The sequence below is a fragment of the Mandrillus leucophaeus genome, unplaced genomic scaffold (genome assembly GCF_000951045.1).
Source record: "Mandrillus leucophaeus isolate KB7577 unplaced genomic scaffold, Mleu.le_1.0 Scaffold530, whole genome shotgun sequence".
Taxonomy (NCBI): Eukaryota; Metazoa; Chordata; class Mammalia; order Primates; family Cercopithecidae; genus Mandrillus; species Mandrillus leucophaeus.
In genome coordinates this window covers 591,091-612,806 of record NW_012105698.1, presented here as the reverse complement: position 1 = coordinate 612,806, position 21,716 = coordinate 591,091, and the positions used below count along the sequence as shown (strand labels likewise).

The window sequence follows — 21,716 nt, the reverse complement described above, 5'->3', positions numbered from 1 at the left end:
CCTGATCCTTGAAGAGCACAGCCCTCATTAACAGACTGGAGTCCTAGAGGACTTGGCCCACAGAGCTTTATTGGAGGGATCCACACAAAGGCTGTCCACTCACTTCCATAATTTCTTGATGGACATGTTTTTCTCACTGTCCTTCTGCATGACCTAGGGGTGGGGGAGAAAATGAATGTTAAGTTACGAACGCAAGCATGCCCTAGCCCACTGCCCCAGAGCCACCATCAGCAAAGGCACAAAGATGGAGGCCTATACCTTGGCTACTGCCATCTCAAAGTCCTCCTGAGTGACATGGACTCGCCGTTCTCGCAGGGCATACATGCCGGCTTCTGTGCACACGCCCTGAACAGGAAAAGGAAGTTGAGGCCCCACTGCTGTGCCCCTCATCTGTGGCCCTTGAGCCTACAGCTTCCTGCCTCTGCCCTGTTTTTGGTGGGTACTCCAGTTACCTTCACTTCAGCCCCTGATGCTCCTGGCATGAGCTCAGCAATTTTTCTCAGGTTGATCCCGCGGGTCAGGTTCATCTTCCGAGAATGAATCTTCAAAATGTCCAGCCGGGCCTGGAGATGGCAAGGAAAGGCCTGAGCCCCACACCCCACCCCTACCCCGACTGCCAGAGCCACTTTGCACAGCGCCCATCACAAACCTCCTCGTTGGGGGGTGGGAATTCAATTTTTCTGTCAATACGCCCTGGGCGAAGCAGCGCCGAGTCCAGGATATCAATCCTATTAGTAGCCATGATAACCTGAGCAGAGAAAGCGGGTGAGGATCAGCTAAGCTCTTCCTCAACCTGCGTGGCACCCAGGCCTTCCCTGGGCTCATCCCAAGGCTGCTACCACCTTACCTTGATGTTCTTGGTGGCCTCAAAGCCATCCAGTTGGTTGAGCAACTCCAGCATTGTGCGCTGCACTTCACTGTCCCCCCCAGAACCCCCCTCCAGCCGCGAGGAGCCGATGGAGTCGATTTCGTCCATGAAGATGATAGATGGAGCATGTTCCCGTGCCATGACAAACAACTCCCTCACCATTCTTGCCCCTGTGTGGAGGCCGAGCTGGTGTTAGGGAGCTTATTAGCTCCCTAACCCCCTACCTCTTGCTTCTCACGTTACTGGCCATGGTTACCTTCCCCTATGAATTTCTGTACCAATTCAGAGCCAGAGACACGAATAAAGGTACAGTCCGTATGATGAGCCACAGCCCGGGCCAACAGCGTCTTCCCAGTGCCTGGAGGTCCATACAGCAGCACTCCCTACAGGGGAACAGCAGCACTCAGGACAGAAAGCTATACCCCTCATCTCATTCAGTGAACATTTACCGAGTGCTGAGTGCTGGATCCCTTGCTAGATGTTAGGGATACCAAAAAAAAAAAAAAAAAGAACATCAAGGAGCTGTTCTGGAGCTTATATCCAAAACCCACCTCACTGCCCTAGAACACTTCCCCCGCCACTCTTCAGGGGGAGGGCCAGCCCAAGAAGGATGCAGCCTATCCTGGTGCCTCCCCGACCCCTGCAGTAGGGCTGGCTGGGGCAGGAGTAGTAAAGTACAGCTTGGCCCTCCTGGAGAAGCCCTGCTCCTCACCTTGGGCTGAGCAATGCCCAGTGCTTCGAAGAGCTCAGGATGCTTAACAGGCAGCTCGATCACTTCTTTGATCTCCTTGATCTGTTTGTCCAGTCCACCAATCATCTCATAAGTCGAATCTGGTACTTTCTCTACCATCATCAGTGACACTAATGGGTCTACCTTGTTGGGCAGGATCTTGTGCAGAGTGTAGCTGTCATTCCTTAGAGCCACCCGGCAATTGGGTGTCACCTGGGTGAAGGGGGTGAGTTTCAGAAGTGGTACAATAAGAAATAAGAGCTGACCCCACCACCACCTCACCTGCTACACTCACGTCATTGATGTCAATGTTTTTGTCCACGTCTACAACAAATTTGCCTTCAGGATGTACCTAAAGAAAGAAGAGCTCATGATCTTCCTTGACAGCCACCAAATCACTAACCCTACCCAGGAAGGCCTTCGAGAATCCCACAATACCCTGACAGAACACAGAACCCTGTCTCCCAAGGCTACACACAAAGGGCTGGGAATCCAGTGCAGACTGAGCTGGTTGGTCCCTGGGGTCATGCTGCTTTTACCTTGACCAACACTTTCTTCTTATCCATGGCCCGGACTACTTCCCCCACATAGGAGCCCTGTTCCTGCAGCAGCTGTAGCTCCTCCCGCAATAGGCGAACTAGATGGCAAACAGACACAGTGGTCACCTAGCTACTCCTTTGGAGTCTCCAGGACCCAATTCTACATGCATGAGCTAAGCATCATTCTTAAGTTATTAAAGGAAGACCAAAGATAAAAATTCGTGTATTTAAGGAGGCTACAATGGGGCTCGGGAAAAAGAGATGCATGTGAAACTACTAGATGACAGGGAGAAAACAGTAAGCACTGCTGTGAAGACACTGTGCAGGGAGGTTAGGACAGACCTCAGACAAACTGCCCACATGCGGCTTCCCATCTTTCCCCACTCACCTTTAGCATTTAGTTCATTCCTCTGTGCCTGCAGCCTCCGGAGGTTTTGGCTCTTATCATTCACTATCAGCTGTGGCAGACAAGAGACAAATTCCATTACTCAAGGGCAGGAGACAGGAGGAGGTAGGATCTTGGCCAAGACCTCACAGGTCAGAATGAGCTGAGGGAAGGGCACAGGGCACCTGTGTGTTGTTTCAGATTCTCCAGTATGATTCTAATGACCCTGCCCTGTCCTCCAAGAGTCCCTCTGGAGCTTATGGCAGCCATCAAAGAAGGCTGCTTGTCCAATTCTAGTCCAGGAATAACAGAATCTAATGGAGAAAAGTTACAGCTGGCTCATGTAACACCAAATTTCTCACAGGAAGGCAACATCACCTAGTGGAAAGAGTGTTAGGTGAGAAGTCTGAGTTCTAGCCCAGCTGCTGTCAATCAAAAGCAAGGTAAAGCTCAGGCAATCTATTTTAAAAAATCTAGATCTGTTACCAAATGGTACATGGGTATAGCATCAGCTGCCCTGCTCCTTTTCAGGACTACTGAAGTGAACGAATAAAAACACATGAAAAAGCATTCAAAAATGGTTACCTAAACATAATACCTGCAAATGCACTTGGAATTCAGAATTGTTCTTTGTGGCTTTCCCCCATCCAATTTATATTACAGATGACACTTGAACAACGCAGGGGATTAGGACGAAATTGAAAATCCATGGACTTGTCCAAAGTTAAAATACTAACAGCCTACTGTAACATAACACTGTTAACACTAACAGCCTACTGTTTATGTTGTTGGTAATGCTTACTACTGGAAGCCATACCTACTACTGAGAGTCACACCTTACTGCTGGAAGCCTTACTGGTAAACATAAACATTTCATTAACAACATAAACGGTCCTTTTTCTATGGTTTAGCGCTTTAGGCTAGCGTTCTGGGTTGCCCAATTTCTTTCATTCAGTCTCTATGGAATTAGCATTATCCAGATGCCTCAATGATGCCTTTCCTCACATTCTCACTTCACCCTCACCCAACCTCTTGGTGATAAATTTCATCTCCTGAGCTTGTTTCCCTTTCATAAGAATCCTTTTCATTCGGGCTTCTTCCAAAAGGGTTGACCTTTGGCTAGAGGTACCTTTTCTGTTAAGATTTGACTCTTGAAAATGTTTAACAAACTGTGAACACTATGACCCTCAAAGGTGTGGGACTGGAGGAGAACAAGAGATTGCTTACTTCTGATACACACACCCTACTAGCTAAGAAACAAACAAGAAAGGAGAAGCAGCAGCTTCTTCCACTGCACTCCCAGTGGAATTAGATGGATTTGTGGAAGTCCGTTTCCATACCCCATCATCCCGCTTCCTAGCTCTCTCTGAAGTCCGTCCTCACCTGGAGTTCTTCAATCTTGGACAGATAATATTGGCGGAGTCCGCTGCCTGCCTTCCCCTCCTCCAGTTCCATCTGAAGACACAGAGTGAGTCTTAAACGACAAGTTAAACATCCGAGGGGATAAAGCCACTTGCAGGGCACTTTGAATAAGGTTTGACACCAGGTAGCTTTGCGTAGTAAAAAAAAGTTTGGACTTCGGAGGCTCAGCATCTGGGTTCTAATCCCTCCCTCCCTTGGAACCCTCCATTTTCCCACGACTAAAATAAAAAAATGGGAACGCCGCCTACCTTGTACGGCTTTTAGGAGGACCGAGAGGCGATATGATATACACGGGGGCGCTTTGCACTGCGTGAAGCGCTCTACAAGCCCGAGGTGTCGTTACTGCCGACGGAGCAAGCGGAACGGAGCCGAAGGACTGGCGTCCCGTCTCCTGCGACCCGTGGGCCGGCCGTTCCCGCGCCCATCGCTCCCCTCACTCACTCCGCTTCTACCGCGTATTCCTCTCCCAGCCTTGCCCTGACTCACCGAGGGCGGCGCTGACACAGCAGATCCAGTCGCAGGCAGCGTCCAGCCTGGACTACTCCAGCCACCTCTGACCCACCCGACCCTCCTGCCCCGGCCCGCTCTCCACTTAGATCACGCTCGCTCCGCACCCAGCCCCGTAACCTGCCGGGCCGCCACTGCAGCCGCCATACCTGCTCTGGCCCGTCAAGCGCCATCTTCTCTCTTCAGCAGAGACCGCCGGCATCCGAGTCGCCTTTGCGCGCAGGCGCGGAAGCGGAGGCTTGTGACCTGAAGACCAGGCAGAGAAGAGTTCCGGGTCAATGGGCGGGGTGCGCGGCCAGACCACACTAACTAAGGGGACCATGATGGGAGGGGCGACTACGAGAGTTTAGGGGCTTTGGAGGGGGAAGAGGAAGGAGCAGAACTCTTCAATGTTGCCTCATTGAAACTCTGTTTGTAGTTCTTGTAATATGCCTTCCTAGTCTCAACTTTCAACTTACAAAATCCGAGGACAGAGTACCGAGAACACTCTATGGCCACACTCAAAATGGCGGAAAACCTCGAGCCAGGGACGCAGGGGACGCAAGCGGAAGCGGAAGTACGTTTGCTGCATACATGTGCGGTTCCGAGTGTGGAGAAAGCGGCCGTGGGTCTAGGTAGAGTGTGCGGAGAGGGGAGCGGAGTGGAATTGCTGCGGGAAGTGGGAAACTGAAAGAGGAATCTGGTGATCCGGAAAGAGACGTCCTCAACTTCTACTTTTTCCCCAGATTGAGCGATACTACCCCATTCCACCATGGGCAAGAAGGGCAAAGTTGGCAAGAGCCGACGGGACAAGTTTTATCACTTGGCGAAGGAGACGGGTGAGTCCAGATTCGCTCAGTCTGCGTGCGAGCGAGCGAGCGATCTCTGCCCGGTTCGCCTGCTCTTTCTGACCATTGTGTACCTCTCCTGCAGAAGGGGTAGTGGGTTGCGAGGCTGGAGAAATCCTGCTGGTGATGGTGAAGCCCTCTGCGCACTTGGTTGTTTTGTCCAGGTTACCGTTCCCGATCTGCTTTCAAGCTGATCCAGCTCAATCGCCGCTTTCAGTTCCTGCAGAAAGCCCGAGCCTTGCTGGACCTGTGTGCTGCGCCAGGGGGATGGTTCGTAACACTTGCCACAGGTTGCTCCTGGTGGCCGCTTTCTGTGTTCTGAGCTGCGATGGTTTCCAGTTTCATTGCGGGAGAGGAATCCCGAATCCCGGTCCCCTTGGAGGCCGTTTCCTTTCTTGACTGCAGAGAAAGGGCTTGGAATACGTGCCTATGATATGTTCTGGCCAGTGCACGTAACACCAGGGATGAGAGGTCAGTTGCCAAGAGGGGGACAAGGATGGCTGTAGGTTTTAAAATTCCTATTCCTTTTATAGGCTGCAAGTAGCTGCCAAGTTTATGCCTGTATCCAGCCTTATTGTGGGTGAGTAACGGACAGCTCTCCTTGATGTTTTAAGGGGTCGGTGTATAAAGTACTTTGTCCTGTATTTCTCTCCTCCCTGCTTGAGGCAACCCTTTAGAATACTCTGACCTGATTTATTCCAGGAGTGGACCTGGTTCCAATCAAGCCTCTCCCCAATGTGGTGACTCTCCAGGAGGACATCACAACAGAACGTTGTAGGCAGGTAATAGGAGTCTCTCTCTTCCTTCCCCCTTTATACGGAAACATCCACATCCCTGAAATCCTCTAAAGGCAGTTTTTTTCTATTTACCATGCTTTGAGCACATTCTTGCCTGACATTTGTACAAGACCCATGGTTTTCCTAGTGCCCACTCCAACCTTTATTTAGAGTCAGGGATAAAGGTGTTTGGAATGGGAGAAGGGCAGAGATCTTTAGTGAAGTTTTTTCCTGTGAACTCACTGTCTGACTGTAAGCTCCATGAAAGTAGAGACATACTGTTTTTGTTTACTATTGTTATCTCCTGTGCCTGGTAGAGCATTTGGCCCATAATGGGCACTCAACAAATAACGGGATGGACAAATGGTTGAACCAGGGCCATTCCTGTGTTTGTGTTTCCATAGTTCCTTTTCTTTTTAGGCCCTGAGGAAGGAGCTGAAGACCTGGAAGGTTGATGTTGTGCTCAATGATGGGGCCCCCAATGTGGGGGCTAGCTGGGTCCATGATGCTTACTCACAAGGTACAGGGAGTGTGGTGTTTGGAGATCAGGCGATGGTGGAGTTGGGTGCATGCCCTCCTGGGCTGCAGTGCCTCAACTAATTGTCTCTATCCTACAGCCCATTTGACACTGATGGCTCTGCGTTTGGCTTGTGACTTTTTGGCCCGGGGTGGCTGCTTCATCACAAAGGTTTTCCGTTCTCGTGACTATCAGCCTCTGCTATGGATCTTTCAGCAGCTGTTCCGCCGTGTCCAGGCCACCAAGCCCCAAGCCTCTCGCCACGAATCTGCAGAGATCTTTGTAGTCTGCCAAGGTGGGCATCATTTCCTTTCTCTTGATCCAGCCTCCCAACTCCCAAAGCACACTTTTTAATATATCCTGTCATTTTTAGGATTCCTGGCCCCTGACAAGGTTGACAGTAAATTCTTCGACCCCAAATTTGCCTTCAAGGAGGTTGAAGTTCAGGCTAAGACTGTTACTGAATTGGTGACTAAGAAGAAGCCAAAGGTGTGTTTTGGGGAATGGGGCCACCTTTGGGTCCTGGAACTCTGGAGAGGTTGGGCCTGGTGGGTCCTACAGATACCCAGAAGGGACTGCCCAACCTTCTCTCTTTTTCTCCCTAAGGCTGAAGGCTATGCTGAGGGCGACCTCACTCTTTATCACCGTACCTCAGTCACTGACTTCCTCCGAGCTGCCAACCCTGTCGACTTCCTGTCTAAGGCCAGCGAAGTGAGTCTCCAGCCTTGAGGGACATGAGGTAGCCCCGGAAACATGGCCTGAGAATCTCCCGACACCTTTCCCTCCTCCCAAACAGATCATGGTAGATGATGAAGAGTTGGCACAGCATCCAGCTACCACTGAAGACATACGGGTGTGCTGTCAGGACATCAGAGTGTTGGGGCGCAAGGAGCTCAGGTATGCAGCGGGGTGGGCATGGGGGCCAGGAGCTCTGGAGGCGGGAAAGGTCATGATGTTAGATCTCTGGGAAGAGGATATTGCTGTGCTAAAGGTTTGGGGTAGGGGCCTGAGCCTTTTGGTTTATGTAGCTGAAACCTGAAAAGGTGGATAGTGAGCCTAAAACAGAAGAGGGCAGGGACAAAGAGGGAGATGGCAAGATCAGTAATAGTATCTCTGGGGCAGGTTGCTACTAAACTGGAGAACAAAACTTCGGCGATATGTGGCCAAGAAGCTGAAAGAACAAGCAAAGGCACTGGACATCAGGTGAGGAGGGAACGCAGCCAGGCAGGTGTGGACGGGGTGTCCAGGGAAAGAGTCCAGGAAAATAACCCAACTCCTGGGACTGTTTTGCCAGCCTCAGCTCTGGAGAGGAAGATGAAGGTGATGAGGAGGACTCAACAGCTGGGATCACAAAGCAGCCCTCTAAGGAGGAGGAGGAGGAGGAGGAACAACTGAACCAGACCCTGGCAGAAATGAAGGCCCAGGAGGTGGCAGAATTGAAGAGGTGAGAGGAGCTGGGGTGGAGCTTGGAGTCCACCAATGCAGGGATCTCCTGTGTGAAGATGGGAGAAGAAAATGCAAGGCATGGATAGAAACTCTTTGGAGCTGGGCCAGTTTTACTCCCTGAATCCACCCCCTCAGGAAGAAAAAGAAGCTGCTGCGTGAGCAGAGAAAGCAGCGGGAGCGTGTGGAGCTGAAGATGGATCTGCCTGGGGTTTCCATTGCAGACGAGGGGGAGACTGGCATGTTCTCCTTGCGCACCATCCGGGGTCACCAGGTGAGGTGGCATTGGGGGTGCAGGCTTAGGAGACATAAGAATCTGTTTGGGTGTTTGGAGGTTGGGGGTGTTGCATGTCTTTTTAAGTTGCTGAATGATAGGTTGTGGTTGCTGTCTTCACCACAGGGTGCCTTGGTGAGTCTAAAGTCACAAAGAAACATAAACCTAAAAGGATGAAGTTAGGTAGATAGATGACTGTGATAGATTATTCTTGAAGAACTGGAACATCAGAAAAGAACTTATAATGGATGCTGCCAGGTTACTTGAGTTACAAGCACAGAGGAAGAGAGGGTCTCCCTTAGAGGAGAGCAGCATTCTTCAGTTCATTGAGACCAAGTGAGCACTCACATTAGGCTGCTTCCACTCAATACTGAAGAACATGTTTTTCCTGACAAAATCAGGGTCACAAACAAAATGAACTTCTGTGGTTTATATGTGGAAGTGTCATAATCAAGTCATCTTTGTTGTACAGGAGGCAGGAGAGCATGGTGGCCCTAGAGCAGACACAGGCTCAGGTTTCCTTCCCAGCTCTACTACCTGGAGCTGTGTGAAGTGACTGAGCTGACTACCACTTATGCTTGCTGCCTCCCACTTATCCTTGCTGCCTCAGTTTCCTCATCTGTAAAACAATAATAGAACCTACCTACTAGAGTTTTTGTGAGGAACAAAAAAAGATAGGTGTAATCCCTCATATGTGATAAACACTCAAGAAATAGTAGTTGGGGTTTTTCCTTTGAGACAAGATCTTGTTTTGTCACCCAGGCTGGAGTGCAGTGGTGCCATCATGACTCACTGCAGCCTCAAACTCCTGGCATCAAGCAATCCTCCTGCCTCAGCCTCCCACAATGCTGGGATTACAGGTGTGAGCCATCATACCCAGCCTAGTATCTCTGCATGAGGAAAATAAAAGGTTCTGACAATTGGTTTAAGTGGGACAGTTCTGTTGGATGTATGTTGGCTGGGCCCCTTTTATTCAGTGGAGACAGACTGCGTAGATGGTATTCTCAGGAGGTGATTGAGATGCCATCTGAGGATAATTTTTAAAGGAAAACCAGTGTTGTAGAGTATGTTAAGATTTGGTGCTATATGGGCTGTAGGGTACCTTCCCATAAGACCCATTTGTGATACCACTGAGATAAGACAGCTCAGTGGGATGGATCAGTAACATAGCCTAGAACGGGATGTTGTAAACAGACCATTCACTACCCTGGATCTGAGCTTTCCCGTCTGTGAAAGGATAATGGATTTGCCAGTGTTCTTCCTAGTGTTGCTGAAGATAGACTGAGGTGAGAGACACAGAAAAAAAACAGTATGTTTCCTTTTAAATAGTTCACCTTTGTTTCTGTTACACTTCAGTTATTAGAGGAAGTAACACAAGGGGATATGAGTGCAGCAGACACATTTCTGTCCGATCTGCCGAGGGATGACATCTATGTGTCAGATGTTGAGGACGACGGTGATGACACATCTGCAGATAGTGACCTGGATCCAGAGGAGCTGGCAGGAGTCAGGGGACATCAGGATCTAAGGGACCAAAAGCGGTAAGGGGCACGTGTGCACGCCAGAGGGAATGCTGCCACTCTGAGGCAGCGTTGGGGTGGGTACTGCCAGAGCCTAAGTAGGGGAGCAAGGGCACCAGCCATTCTGGGTCTCTGAGCCCCCTACTTTCCTTTGGGTCTACAGTGTGCGATTTACTGAAGTAGAAGATGATAAAGAGGAGGAGGAGGAGGAGGAGAATCCACTGCTGGTACCACTGGAGGAAAAGGCAATACTGCAGGAAGAACAAGCCAACTTGTGGTTCTCAAAGGTAAGGAGAGGCAGGGGGCAAGACTGCCAGATGAGTCTTCCCTGGGAGAAGGGCAGCTGATGTTCTCCCATCACAGGGCAGCTTCGTTGGGATTGAGGATGATGCAGATGAGGCCCTTGAGATCAGTCAGGCCCAGCTATTGTTTGAGAGCCGGCGCAAGGGACAGCAACAGCAGCCACAGCAGCTGCCACAGACACTGCCTTCCTGTTTGAAGACTGAGATAATGTCTCCCCTGTGTCGAGATGAAGCCCCTAAGGGAACAGAGGCTTCTTTGGGGACAGAAGCTGCCACTGGTCCTGAAGGGGAAGAAGAGGATGGCATCTCAGACAGTGATAGCAGTAGTAGCAGTGAGGATGAAGAGAGGTGAGTGGTTGCAGCTGAGAGAAGGGATGGAAAGGAAGCAGTGGCTTGAACCATTTCTCTAAATTGGGGGTTCTCAATCTTGGCTGCAGATGGGGAGGGTTAAAAATACTGTACTGACGATCCTGATTTAACTGGACTGGGGTACAGCCTGCGTGGCAGGATTTTTGCAAATTCCGTGGAAGTGCGATCTTAGTACAGAGTGGTGGAATCACTGAGTCCTCCCCTCTTCACAGCCGGGAACTCCTCCGTGGTAAGAAGCAAAGTCGTGGGCCTAAGTCAGATGATAACGGGTTTGAGATAGTGCCTATCGAGGACCCAGGTGAGAGCTCTGTATACAGTGGAATGAGAAAAAACCACTGGACGTGTCAGTATTGGGAATTGAGCTTTGACCTTTCTCCTTCCCTCTCTAGCAAAACATCGGATACTGGACCCTGAAGGCCTTGCTCTAGGTGCTGTTATTGCCTCTTCCAAAAAGGCCAAGAGAGATCTCATAGATAATTCCTTCAACCGGTAAAGGGGCCAGAAACTCATCAAGAGTGACCAGGGTCTGGTGGGTAAATGGGTTTTTTCTTTTTTTTGAGATGGAGTCTCGCTCTGTCACCCAGGCTGCAGTGCAACGGCGCAATCTTTACTCACTGCAGCCTCTGCCTTCCAGGTTCAAGTGATTCTCCTGCCTCAGCCTCCTGAGTAGTTGGGATTACAGGCGCCCACCACCATGCCCAGCTAATTTTTGTATTTTTAGTAGAGACAGGGTTTCGCCATGTTGGCCAGGCTGGTCTCAAACTCCTGACCTCAGGTGATCTGCCCGCCTCAGCCTCCCAAAGTGCAGGGATTACAGGCATGAGCCACTGCGCCCGGTCCGGTAATTTCTTTAGAAAGCCTGGAATGTTGGATATTGGACAGATGTTCCTTTCCACTCAGGTACACATTTAATGAGGATGAGGGGGAGCTTCCAGAGTGGTTTGTGCAAGAGGAAAAGCAGCACCGAATACGACAGTTGCCTATTGGTAAGAAGGAGGTGGAGCATTACCGGAAACGCTGGCGGGAAATCAATGCCCGTCCCATCAAGAAGGTGGCTGAGGCTAAGGCTAGAAAGAAAAGGAGGGTAAGTGATGGGGCCTCCAGAGATTGGGGGGGGTCGGGGATGGGGAAGAGGTCACCTGACAGGTTCCTTCTGCAGATGCTGAAGAGGCTGGAGCAGACCAGGAAGAAGGCAGAAGCCGTGGTGAACACAGTGGACATCTCAGAACGAGAGAAAGTGGCACAGCTGAGAAGGTAATGGGAGGACACCACAAAGGTACACAGGGCTAAAAGTGCAGCAGAAAGCAAGCCTCTAACCTGTTCTCTTCCCCCTGTAGTCTCTACAAGAAGGCTGGGTTTGGCAAGGAGAAACACCATGTCACCTATGTTGTAGCCAAAAAAGGTGTGGGCCGCAAAGTGCGCCGGCCAGCTGGAGTCAGAGGTCATTTCAAGGTGGTGGACTCAAGGATGAAGAAGGACCAAAGAGCACAGCAACGTAAGGAACAAAAGAAAAAACACAAACGGAAGTAAGCAGAGCTGCCAGGCTCACCAGGAGAGCACGGGGACTAGGAGGAAGGGTGTGACGTGGCTCAGTCTGGCCCCCTTGATAACCAGCCCAGCCCCTGCTCACATCACAGCTGTCTGAAGAACAGTGAGGCGGGGTGCCTAGAACTCCCGTGGTGGTCTTCAGCAGAGAGGACGATGTCCTCCTGCTTGCCTGAAGGAAGGTCTCCCATGAAAGCACTGCTGAACTGTGTTGACAGACCCACGACCCTTTTTTTAAACTGTTAAGGGGAAGTTCAGTGTTGGAGCGACACTCGATGTAGTCTACACCTGGACATGTGGGCTAAGCCTTCCCCCATCCTATTCCTGAATAAAACCAGGATAATGGAAGAGTTGTCTTTTCTGACAGTTTTAATAAGCACTTCCCTACATCTGAGTACGCACACTGTGGGCGGCACTATTCTAAGATGTACCAACTCATAGTGAGACAGAAATGACAAACGATCCACAGGTCCCAGTAGTAAAACATTTACTAGAGAGCAAGCAGAAAGGAATGCACATCTTAAAGAAACCTTCACAAAGTCACAAAAGTCAAAGTTTGTATATTTCTTTTCCTTTTATAAACAACATAGAACAAAAATCATCAAAATCATTTCAGCAAAAGACTTTTCTATCATTGGGGCAAGTTAAAAAAAATACAATGAAATAGAAGAAGAAGACACTTTAAAAGCTCTTGTTGGGTTTTTTGTTTAACTTTAAATTTAGCAACACCATCTCAGACCTGGAGCAATCCTAGAACAGTTACCAGGATCACCTTTTCCCTTCAATCCTTGTGGCTTCTGGGAATCTTCAGAGCCTGGGTCTGGAAGGTGTTTCCTACATGTCTCAGGGCTGGACGCAAACATGACTGGGGACCTGAGCATCAACTCCCATTTAGAATCAGACATCTCCCTTCCCTGCAAATGTCTACAACTACCAAATTGCTCCCCAACAGTTAGTTCAATGGATTGAGTTTGCAGAAGCCAACTCCTAAAAAGGGGACTGCCTGGCCATACAACTAAGAAAAAGAAGTCGATTTATAGATGTTTATAAGGTGACACCTTAGTAAAAAATATAAGCTACGTATAATATAAACCTAGAGTGAGTTTTGTGCCCTAGAAGGCCCTTTATCCCAAGATAACCTCAACTTACCCTCATGACAACTCACCTAGAGGCAAAGGAAGCTTCCCAGCTCTACTTCCAAGGACCAAAGCAGCTTCCCAAGAAAACATCCGAAAATTCCTTCTGATGAAGGGGTAATGTCTCCAAGCTCCAGCTCTCCACTAAGGGCAGGGGGTCCTTACACTTTGGACCCCAACCCAGCCCTGAGACACCTAGTTACCGAAATCTTTCTAAAAATTAAGGACAACTGATTTCACGCTTCAGCACATCCCCTCTAACTGTCCCATCGACTTTTCTTGCGTTTAGGCGGCTCTGGGACAGCAAAGCCATCAGCTGTCTTATCTGTCTTGCTGTCCACCTTGTCCATCTTGCTACTGTCCACTTTGGGTTCCATCTTGGGCTCCATCTTGCTCTCACGATTACAAGCTTCTTTCCTGCTTTCCCCATTCCGACCGTCATTTGCACCCCGGTTCTCCCCATGCCGGCCTGCGCTTCCTCCATGTCTGTTCTCTCCATGCCGATGGCCATCAGTGTGACGGCTGCTGCTTTCTGGGTGGCGGTATCCATCTCCATGGCGACCACCATCTCCATGACGTGGGCTATCGCTATGCCGATTGCCAGTCTCTCCGTGACTGTGACGGCTGCTGCCCCGGTTCTCATATCTCTCTCTTTTCCCGTTGCCGCCCCCAGTCCCTTCTCGGCTGTTATTCCCTGAAGCTGTGTTGTTGACTCCCTGGGCTCCAGCAGATGGGTAGGTCACAGGGGCACCACTGATGTTGCCAGTATTGCCAAAGCCTGGAATGCCCTTGGTGGCACTGGCAACAGGGCTGTCAGGACTGTTATGGCCCTGTTGTGCTGAGTTGGTTGGAACAGAATTCAAGCTCCCTGCGCTAGTCCACCCACTTGCCCCAGCAGCAGAGCTTCCAGCCTTCTGATTACTTAAACTGGCTGCAACAAAGTGACTCTTGTACTGTGACTGAAAGAGAAAGAGACATCAGGAGTAGGTAAGATAGCAAATTCAAGAAACTTGAATATACAACTTGGAAAATGATGAGGTTTACAGAAACACTATGCTATCTTGGCACTGTGACTTTAGTGTCCTGCTGGCCCCACAGTATGGTCCCTTTTTTTCTTGTGCTATAAAGGAAAACTTGTGAATCTCTGTGGAGAGATGGACCCCCAGTGTTCTGAAATGTACTTTTATAGCCTGATTGGCTAGAATAAAGCATCTGTGTATTTAGCACATTTATCTGTTATTTACCATTCAAAACCAAAAAGTTCTGAAAACTTAAAAAAAATTTTTATACTGAAATTTAAGTTTGACAGCAAAACCTGCCTTGAACTCATTCTATCGATTCACCTTAGTGTGACTATCAGTACATTTTGCTTCAGAAGTGAGTTGGAAGTGGGCGCCTGGGAGGTGGGCAATACTGCAGGCTGTTGGGAAGGGAGGGAACACACACCCTGCTGCAGGACAACAATCCCAGGCCCTGAGTATGACTCAAGTAGACCAGCACAAGGGGTTCTCTAGATCAATTTGCATGTCCAGGTAAGCTACTGTTAGGTTTATATTCAAAATCCAAGCAGCGTGAAGACCCTAACTCTAGCATCAAGCCTGTAAGCCCAGCTACAACCAGGAAAACTAAGCCCCTCTTGTCATTGCCCAAGAGTTACTGCTTGCTTTTAATGAAATGTTTATTTCAGACCTGGAAAGCTGCTTTCATTGCCGTTAGTCGATCTCCCATAGCTCCTGTGGAAGGCTTGTAGGCCTCATAATTGCTCATTACATTGTTATTTCCTCGGTCCTAAAAAAAATAAACACAACTATGAGGATGAAAAAATAAGCAGGAAAGCTCACTGCCATAGACTAGCCCTCATTATAATGAAAACCCTTGAAGCGGGAGCTGCGAAGGAACTGCATTACTTTTAGAAGGCTACTTCTGCTTTGTGAGAAAAGACAGTGACAATCATTTAAAAATGCTTATGCCCTCAACCCAGAAATTCTACTTCTTGGAATTAACCCTATTAAACAGAAATGCAATCAGATTATGCCCAAAGTTGATCATGTATTATTTACATACACACATCCAATTAAGTAAGTAAAAATTATGTTAAAGATGAAAAGGCTCTGAATAGCATATTGTGTGACTGCTAAGGCCCTGAATCAAGACCATGAAGGGTCTGAATTTCAGCTTAAATGCCTGTCAGTGTAACTTTAGGTGTCTCAATGTTGTTATCTGTACTAACTTCCATTTGGTTGTTGTGAGGATTAACTGAGCTAAAATATCAGATTGCTTGGAATGGTCCTGGCACATATAAAGTGCTCAATAAATATTAGCTATTATTATGCATAATCATTATTATAATAATGTGGGAACAGAGTATGTAATTATCAAAGATGCCAAGCTTAACTCTAATGCTCCAGAAAAGTATACTGGCAGCTTTCTTCCCTGGCTTAGGAATCAAACTGACAAAAAACAGGTAGTTAAGAAAGGCCACTGAAAGGGTACTTTTGTTACCTGGCTTGTGAGAAAAACTAGCTCCCAACTTGGAAATTCCTGATCCATTCCGGAGTTTAATGACAAGATATGGCTAGACTTTATAGTGACCCTATGGCAACATTTCCCTAACAGCAGGCTTTAGGCCAGTGTTGAAGGGCTGTAAAAGCAGACTGCTGCGCCCCAACTCCAGAGTTTCTATTCACAAGGTCGGGGGTGGGGGATGAGTTTGCATGTGCTGTTGGTCCAGGGACCACAGTGTGACATCACTGCTAATCTAGAATAATTTCCTGAGCAAGCCTAGTCAACCAAGTACACAAAGATGCTTCTTCAATAGAAAGTTACCATAAGAATGAGCACTGAATTGACTGAAATCAGATTAAATACAAATTCCCTTCTAGACAGGGTTTTAAACTCACTGAGGCTTTCCTGGGCAGATGAGAATATTCCTAATGACATTCAGGACATGAGACCAACCCTAAAGACACTACTGTAGTCTAGACTCACCATGTTCTCAGAGCCCAGGCCAGGCCGCTCCCTATAGCCTAGGCCTCCTCCACCAATGTTCAGCTTTTTTCCTTTCCCTCCTTTGAATCGAGATTTCCGAAACCAGGCATTCTGCAATGAACAAAATTCAAGGTTGACTCAAGGAAGGGAGAAAAGACCAGAGGAAGAGGATGAGGACAAAGAGGAAATTAAGTGGGAAGGGGGAACTCTTTGCTTAACTTTCAGCCAGCACATTTACGCTAAGGGAGGAACTGTTCACAGGAACCACAGATTAGTTTCTCCTTGGTAGCATAATCCACCAAATTTGAAAAGCAGCTGAGTTCCTTATCTAAGGCTTCCTATAGTGCTCCCTCCCTCAGGCTCTCCTGGAAGGGAAGTTGTTCAGAAAAGCTTCAAACACAAAGAGTCACTTTGGCTACTTCTAACTTCCTTGAGGAAAATGAGATTATTTTTTATTTCTCAAACCATATACTATTGGACATAAACATGTGGAGCTTAAAGAAATGGTGTGTTCAGAAGCAAAGGAAAAACGCTATGTGAAGTGAGGCTTATCAGAACTGACTATAGGGGCAGACTCCCAGAAAGGATGGTAGCCACACAACTGAAGATTTACCCACCGAGCCTAAAAGTTTTCATTGAATTTGACCACTGCCACGATACTACTCATCATATTTACTCATATTCTCTTAAGAATGCAGGGCGGTGGCTCACACCTGTGAATCCCAGCACTTTGGGAGCCAAGGCGGGCAGATCACTAGAGGCCAGGAGTCAAGACCAGCCTGACCAACATGGTGAAACCCCGTCCCTACTAAAAATACAAAAATTAGCCAGACATGGTGGCACATGCCTCTAATCCCAGCTGCTCGGGAAGCTGAGGCAGGAGAACTGTTTGAACCGGAGAGGCAGAGGTTGCAGTGAGCTGAGACTGCGCCACTGCACTCCAGTCTGGGTGATAGAGTGTGACTCCATCTCAGAAAAAAGCGGGAAAAAAAAAAAAAAAAAAAAAAAAAAGCAAATATCTCTGGGAAGGTTAAAGCTTTATCTGACAATCAAATATTACCAGCAAAATAAAGTGCTTGAGAGGTAGGGCAGCAGGCTTGGGCAAAGTTCTGAGCACAGAAAGTCTGAGGTACAAAAAGAAATGGAAGAAAATGCCAAAGACAAAATCTGTCCTGTTTAAAAGGTCATTTAGGACTGGCTCTCTGTGCTCAGGAGCAGGAGAGGAAACATTATTCTCTTCTCTCTTGCAGTTCAGGTCCTTTACTCCTAGGACCAGAAACTCAGGCACTGCCACACTGCAGCTGAGTTGTACCAGTTATGTGAGCTGGCCTAGGCATTTGACAAACTCTTAACAGTTTCTGCTCTCAAAGTGTTCCAAACCCATTTGTAATTTGGGGACAGCATGGATTCAGATGACTCTAGGTTTGATTTGTTAGAATGCCTCACTTAGCTTTAGACTGGGAGCACACCTGGAAGATGGCAATCAGTGTGGTCAAAGGTCTAAGATCTCAGACTGCTGGGAATAGTTAAGAGGCACTATATAAGCCGGGCATGGTGGCTCACACATGTAATCCTAACACTTTGGGAGGCCCAGGCCAAGGCGGGAGGATCACCAGATGTCAGGAGTTCCAGACCAGCCTGACCAACATGGCAAAACCCCATCTCTATTAAAAATACAAAAATTGGCCAGGCATGGTGGTGGGCGCCTGTAATCCCAACTATTTGGGAGGCTAAGGCAGAAGAATCGCTTGAACCCGGGAGGCGGAGGTTGCAGTGAGCTGAGATTGCACCATCGCACTCCAGCCTGGGCGACAGAGCGAGATTCTGTCTCAAAAAAAAAAAAAGGGGGGGGGGGGGGCGGGCACTATACTATACACACATTGTTTCAAAGACATCACACATTTTTAGCCCCCCAGAAGAAAAGTTTTATGGGAGAAGAGCAGTAAGAACAGTAACCATCTTTGAGATTAAATTTACTCGTAAGTGTGCTATGGGGTGAAATTACAGGGACAGATTTTAGTACAAAGGAATAGCTTTTCAAAACAGATGTTGTTGAAAGAAGGAGAAGACCAGATAAGACTAGATGAATTTCAGTATCTCACAATTCCTATCTGTACCTCATAAGCCCCACATCCTCCCTGCCACCCAACTTTCTTGTCAAGTTTTTATGTTATCTGCTCCAGGACTGCTAAAATGTCTTGGTCTTACAACTAGGAGCAACTGAAAGTGTGCCCAGTCCCTCACCTGCATTGCCAGATCTAGGAGTTCCTTAGAAACGTGTTGATTGGCTCCTTCTAAGTTCCGGACCAGGTCACCAGCAAAATTGCTGTCCTTGGGAGTGAGCAGGGTATAGGCCACACCTTTCTCACCCGCTCTTCCCGTGCGGCCAATCCTATGTGTGTGAGTATCAATGTCTCGTGCCACATCATAGTTAATGACAGTCTTAATTGAAGGAATGTCCAGACCACGGGCTGAAATAAAAAGCAACCACATTCTTTTATTCTTCATCTGTAGTCAAAAGATCAAAGTAACCAGAAATGCTAGTGCTCTAAGAAGCCACATTTCCTTTATCTAGGCGAAGTGCTTGGGTTTGGTGAGCTGAGATACAGGCATGTTAAGTCACCACCATAGATTCCATGATGTTAGGCCTTCTAGTGTAAGGAACTTTTGTTTTTTATTTTTTTGAGATGGAGTCTCACTCTGTTGCCAGACTGGAGTGCGGTGCCGTGATCTCAGTTCACTGCAACCTCTGACTCCCTGGTTCAAGCGATTCTCCTGCCTCAGCTTCCCAAGCAGCTGGGATTATAGGCACACGCCACCACACCCAGCTAATTTTTGTATTTTTAGTAGAGACAGGGTTTCACCATGTTGGCCAGGATGGTCTCAGTCTCCTGAACTCAGGTGATCTGCCTGCCTCCGCCTCCCAAAGTGCTGGGATTACAGGTGTGAGCCACTGCGTCCGACCAGGACTTTTATCTTTTGCGTCAAGAATCTGCCATGCCCTCTTCTCTTGCACTGGGAATATATTTTTAAAATGTGTCATGAAGCTGAGAAGTTCTCTCCTTTCTGGGAATATCAGTGTTTAAGGGTAGTTATTAAAACTTGACAGAACAAAGCAGAAATAATATTCCAAAAACTGTTCTCATCCTGAGTGAAGTTGCCCAACTAAGCTGTGTATAGTAGATCAATGTAAGACATCTACTATATTCTGACATACAATAAGGGCATTCATTGCCTTTTTTCCCCCAGTGACTTCTAGCTGCAGGGATTCTTTTTTTTTTTTTTTTCTTGAGACGGATTCTTGCTCTGTCGCTCAGGCTGGAGTATAGTGGCTGGATCTCAGCTCACTGCAAGCTCCACCTCCCGGGTTTAGGCCATTCTCCTGCCTCAGCCTCCTGAGTAGCTGGGACTACAGGCACCTGTCACCTCACCCAGCTACTTTTTTCTATTTTTTTAGTAGAGACGAGGTTTCACCGTGTTAGTCAGGATGGTCTCGATCTCCTGACCTCGTGATCCGCCCGTCTCGGCCTCCCAAAATGCTGGCATTACAGGCTTGAGCCACCGCGCCCAGCCGCTGCAGGGATTCTTTGATCAGAGAGAGACACTAAGTGAAAAGTGGTGTCTAGAGCTCCAGACTATGATCCCTGTGCTGAACTGCTGCTTCCTTGGGGGCTTGGGAGGGGATGGCCAGTCAGGCCAATAGTCTTTCCATCAGCCTGCTCAGATATTACATGTCTTATACAGTAAGACAGAGTACCCTTATAGCCTAGGAACTTAATGTTGTTGAAAAATTCATACTCTACCTGCAACATCTGTGGCCACCAGGACTGGGATGTCCTTTTTCTTAAAGTCTGAAATGACCTTGTTTCTCTCACTCTGATCCATATCCCCATGGAGCAGCCCAAGATTATGACCCTCCTGTTTAAGGTTATTCGCTAGCTCTTCAGCATTGGCTTTTTTAGTAACAAAGAGGAGGACACTCCCTGAAGAGGTAAACTCTACCAGACGCCGGGTAAGCCAGTTCCATTTACTAGGTCCAGAATGGAGAATCTCCACAATCTGTGTCACATCTTCATTTGCCTGAGAAGGAAGAAATGAAACAGATGATTGTGACATTGGAGTCACAGGCCACCTAAACAAGGACTAGCATTGTATTTTCCACCTGCATCGAGAAGACCTTCAACAATCCAGTTCTCCTTGGGCCTTCCTTCAGCAAGTCAAGTGCAGCTCAAAACTCACCTCTCCTTTTCAATCACCTTGCTCTCCGCCTGGTGTACATACCTAATTTGTATGCCCCACTACTTTCTAGAGCTTTCCTTAACAATAACCATGGCAAGCAACTAAAGGATTCTTAAGCAGCCATAACTGAATTCCAAGTCCCAATTCAGAGAAATTTTCCACATAGCGCATATGTACAGGTAAGAAATGAAACCTGATTTTTGCCAGGCCTTTCAGGTCACCCTTTCCCTCCTGTGTAGGCCCCTCCCACAATAATTAAAACGTCAGTTCCAACCTAACACACTGTAGTATGCTTCCAGGAAGATCTTTTTGTCTCTTTGAAGCCTTTTTAAAACAATTATAAAGTTTTGAGACATTCAGTAAAACAAACAGAAAAGCAAAATGAACAAAATCAACTCGTACCCATCACCTAGCTTCAATGATTCCCAATATTTTGCCAGTCCTCTTTCATGTATCCCCACAACTTGCAAAATACCAAATCTCAAGCATGTTGCATCTATAAACATAACATCTTTTTTTATCTCAATAGTGAGAAATTAATTCTGTGTTCCATAATATGAGAAATAAACACATTAAGGTCCCATCCAGCCCTGTTTAGGGTTACCTCTCCAATATCTCCCTGCACCACTCGAATAGGGTCGATCAGGATGTCTCTGGCCAACTTTTCAATCTTTTTCCGAAAAGTTGCACTAAATAAGAGAGCTACAAGATAAGATAAATTCTGTTAGAGAAACAGTATGATATCTTTATGAATACCCATTAAGCTTCTTTGGCATTCAAGATTATTCAGTTTTTTTACATAAGCTCACCTGAGCTTTAAATTTAGTTTAAAAATTGATTCACTAGCGAAAGATTTGCTCTTATTCTATTTTTATTACATTTTTAGTTAAGACAAGTTGTCAGCATGGTTCAGAAAAAGACTCTTGATTTCAAATCAGCAGATCTGTACTGTTCATTGCTTCTACCCGCTGATAAAACTGTATAATTTTGGGCAGCTTATTTAATTTCTGAGGCTTGCTTTTATCATCTATAAAAAGGAACAAGTTATATCTAGTGCTAAGATCCTGTCCAGCTCAGATAAACTCATTACCTCCCTCGTTACGGTTCTCACCAGTACACACATGATCATTTTTACTTCCATAACTCTGAGTGCTTATAAAATAAATAAGTGTCCTTTTTAGTACAAATTTGGTTTAACCAAGGTGCTTCATACATACTCTGCCTGTCAGGACGAACATGACTTGCTATGGATCGAACTTGGTACTCTGGAAGAAGCAGAACAATAAAATTAATATTATAACCTGAAATACAGTTTGGGAAGCCTGGAAA

General features: G+C 47.4%; 3 protein-coding genes across 6 annotated transcripts in view; 1 reads left to right on the top strand and 2 right to left on the bottom strand.

Annotated features, from left to right (window-relative positions):
- Positions 1 to 48: 48 nt before the first annotated feature.
- Positions 49 to 4,933, bottom strand: PSMC5 (proteasome (prosome, macropain) 26S subunit, ATPase, 5). Of its 2 annotated transcripts, none has more exons than XM_011997074.1 (12): positions 4,601 to 4,933; positions 3,906 to 3,977; positions 2,526 to 2,595; positions 2,138 to 2,235; positions 1,894 to 1,950; positions 1,581 to 1,811; positions 1,125 to 1,251; positions 848 to 1,038; positions 650 to 748; positions 453 to 563; positions 259 to 345; positions 49 to 153 (listed from the first exon to the last, which is right to left on the bottom strand). In XM_011997074.1, the coding sequence occupies exons 1-12, from the start codon at positions 4,622 to 4,624 to the stop codon at positions 100 to 102; spliced, it is 1,221 nt and encodes a 406-aa protein (XP_011852464.1). In that variant the 5' UTR covers positions 4,625 to 4,933; the 3' UTR covers positions 49 to 99. The 2 variants fall into 2 exon arrangements, with proteins under 2 accessions (XP_011852464.1, XP_011852465.1); XM_011997075.1 differs by having other exon boundaries at positions 4,193 to 4,654.
- FTSJ3 (FtsJ homolog 3 (E. coli)) lies at positions 4,444 to 12,372 on the top strand. 2 transcript variants are annotated; one of them, XM_011997077.1, is made up of 22 exons: positions 4,468 to 4,745; positions 4,892 to 5,065; positions 5,177 to 5,269; positions 5,443 to 5,548; positions 5,812 to 5,858; positions 5,981 to 6,060; positions 6,475 to 6,574; positions 6,672 to 6,866; positions 6,945 to 7,060; positions 7,178 to 7,282; positions 7,368 to 7,468; positions 7,694 to 7,774; positions 7,866 to 8,015; positions 8,153 to 8,288; positions 9,645 to 9,829; positions 9,972 to 10,095; positions 10,172 to 10,458; positions 10,692 to 10,777; positions 10,869 to 10,968; positions 11,380 to 11,563; positions 11,639 to 11,733; positions 11,817 to 12,372. In XM_011997077.1, exons 3-22 carry the CDS (start codon positions 5,203 to 5,205, stop codon positions 12,007 to 12,009), a joined length of 2,538 nt encoding a protein of 845 aa, XP_011852467.1. In that variant the 5' UTR covers positions 4,468 to 4,745; positions 4,892 to 5,065; positions 5,177 to 5,202; the 3' UTR covers positions 12,010 to 12,372. The 2 variants fall into 2 exon arrangements, with proteins under 2 accessions (XP_011852466.1, XP_011852467.1); XM_011997076.1 differs by having other exon boundaries at positions 4,444 to 5,065.
- Positions 12,373 to 12,494: 122 nt separating this feature from the next.
- Positions 12,495 to 21,716, bottom strand: part of DDX42 (DEAD (Asp-Glu-Ala-Asp) box helicase 42) — a 46,972-nt gene continuing 37,750 nt past the window's right edge. For both annotated transcript variants that reach the window (XM_011997055.1, XM_011997054.1), the window contains 7 exons: positions 21,605 to 21,652; positions 20,992 to 21,089; positions 19,952 to 20,228; positions 18,393 to 18,619; positions 16,149 to 16,259; positions 14,850 to 14,948; positions 12,495 to 14,119 (listed from right to left, as the gene is read on the bottom strand). In XM_011997055.1, coding sequence (XP_011852445.1) covers positions 13,418 to 14,119; positions 14,850 to 14,948; positions 16,149 to 16,259; positions 18,393 to 18,619; positions 19,952 to 20,228; positions 20,992 to 21,089; positions 21,605 to 21,652 — 1,562 coding nt within the window. In that variant the 3' untranslated portion in view covers positions 12,495 to 13,417. The remainder of the gene's footprint in view (positions 14,120 to 14,849; positions 14,949 to 16,148; positions 16,260 to 18,392; positions 18,620 to 19,951; positions 20,229 to 20,991; positions 21,090 to 21,604; positions 21,653 to 21,716) is intronic.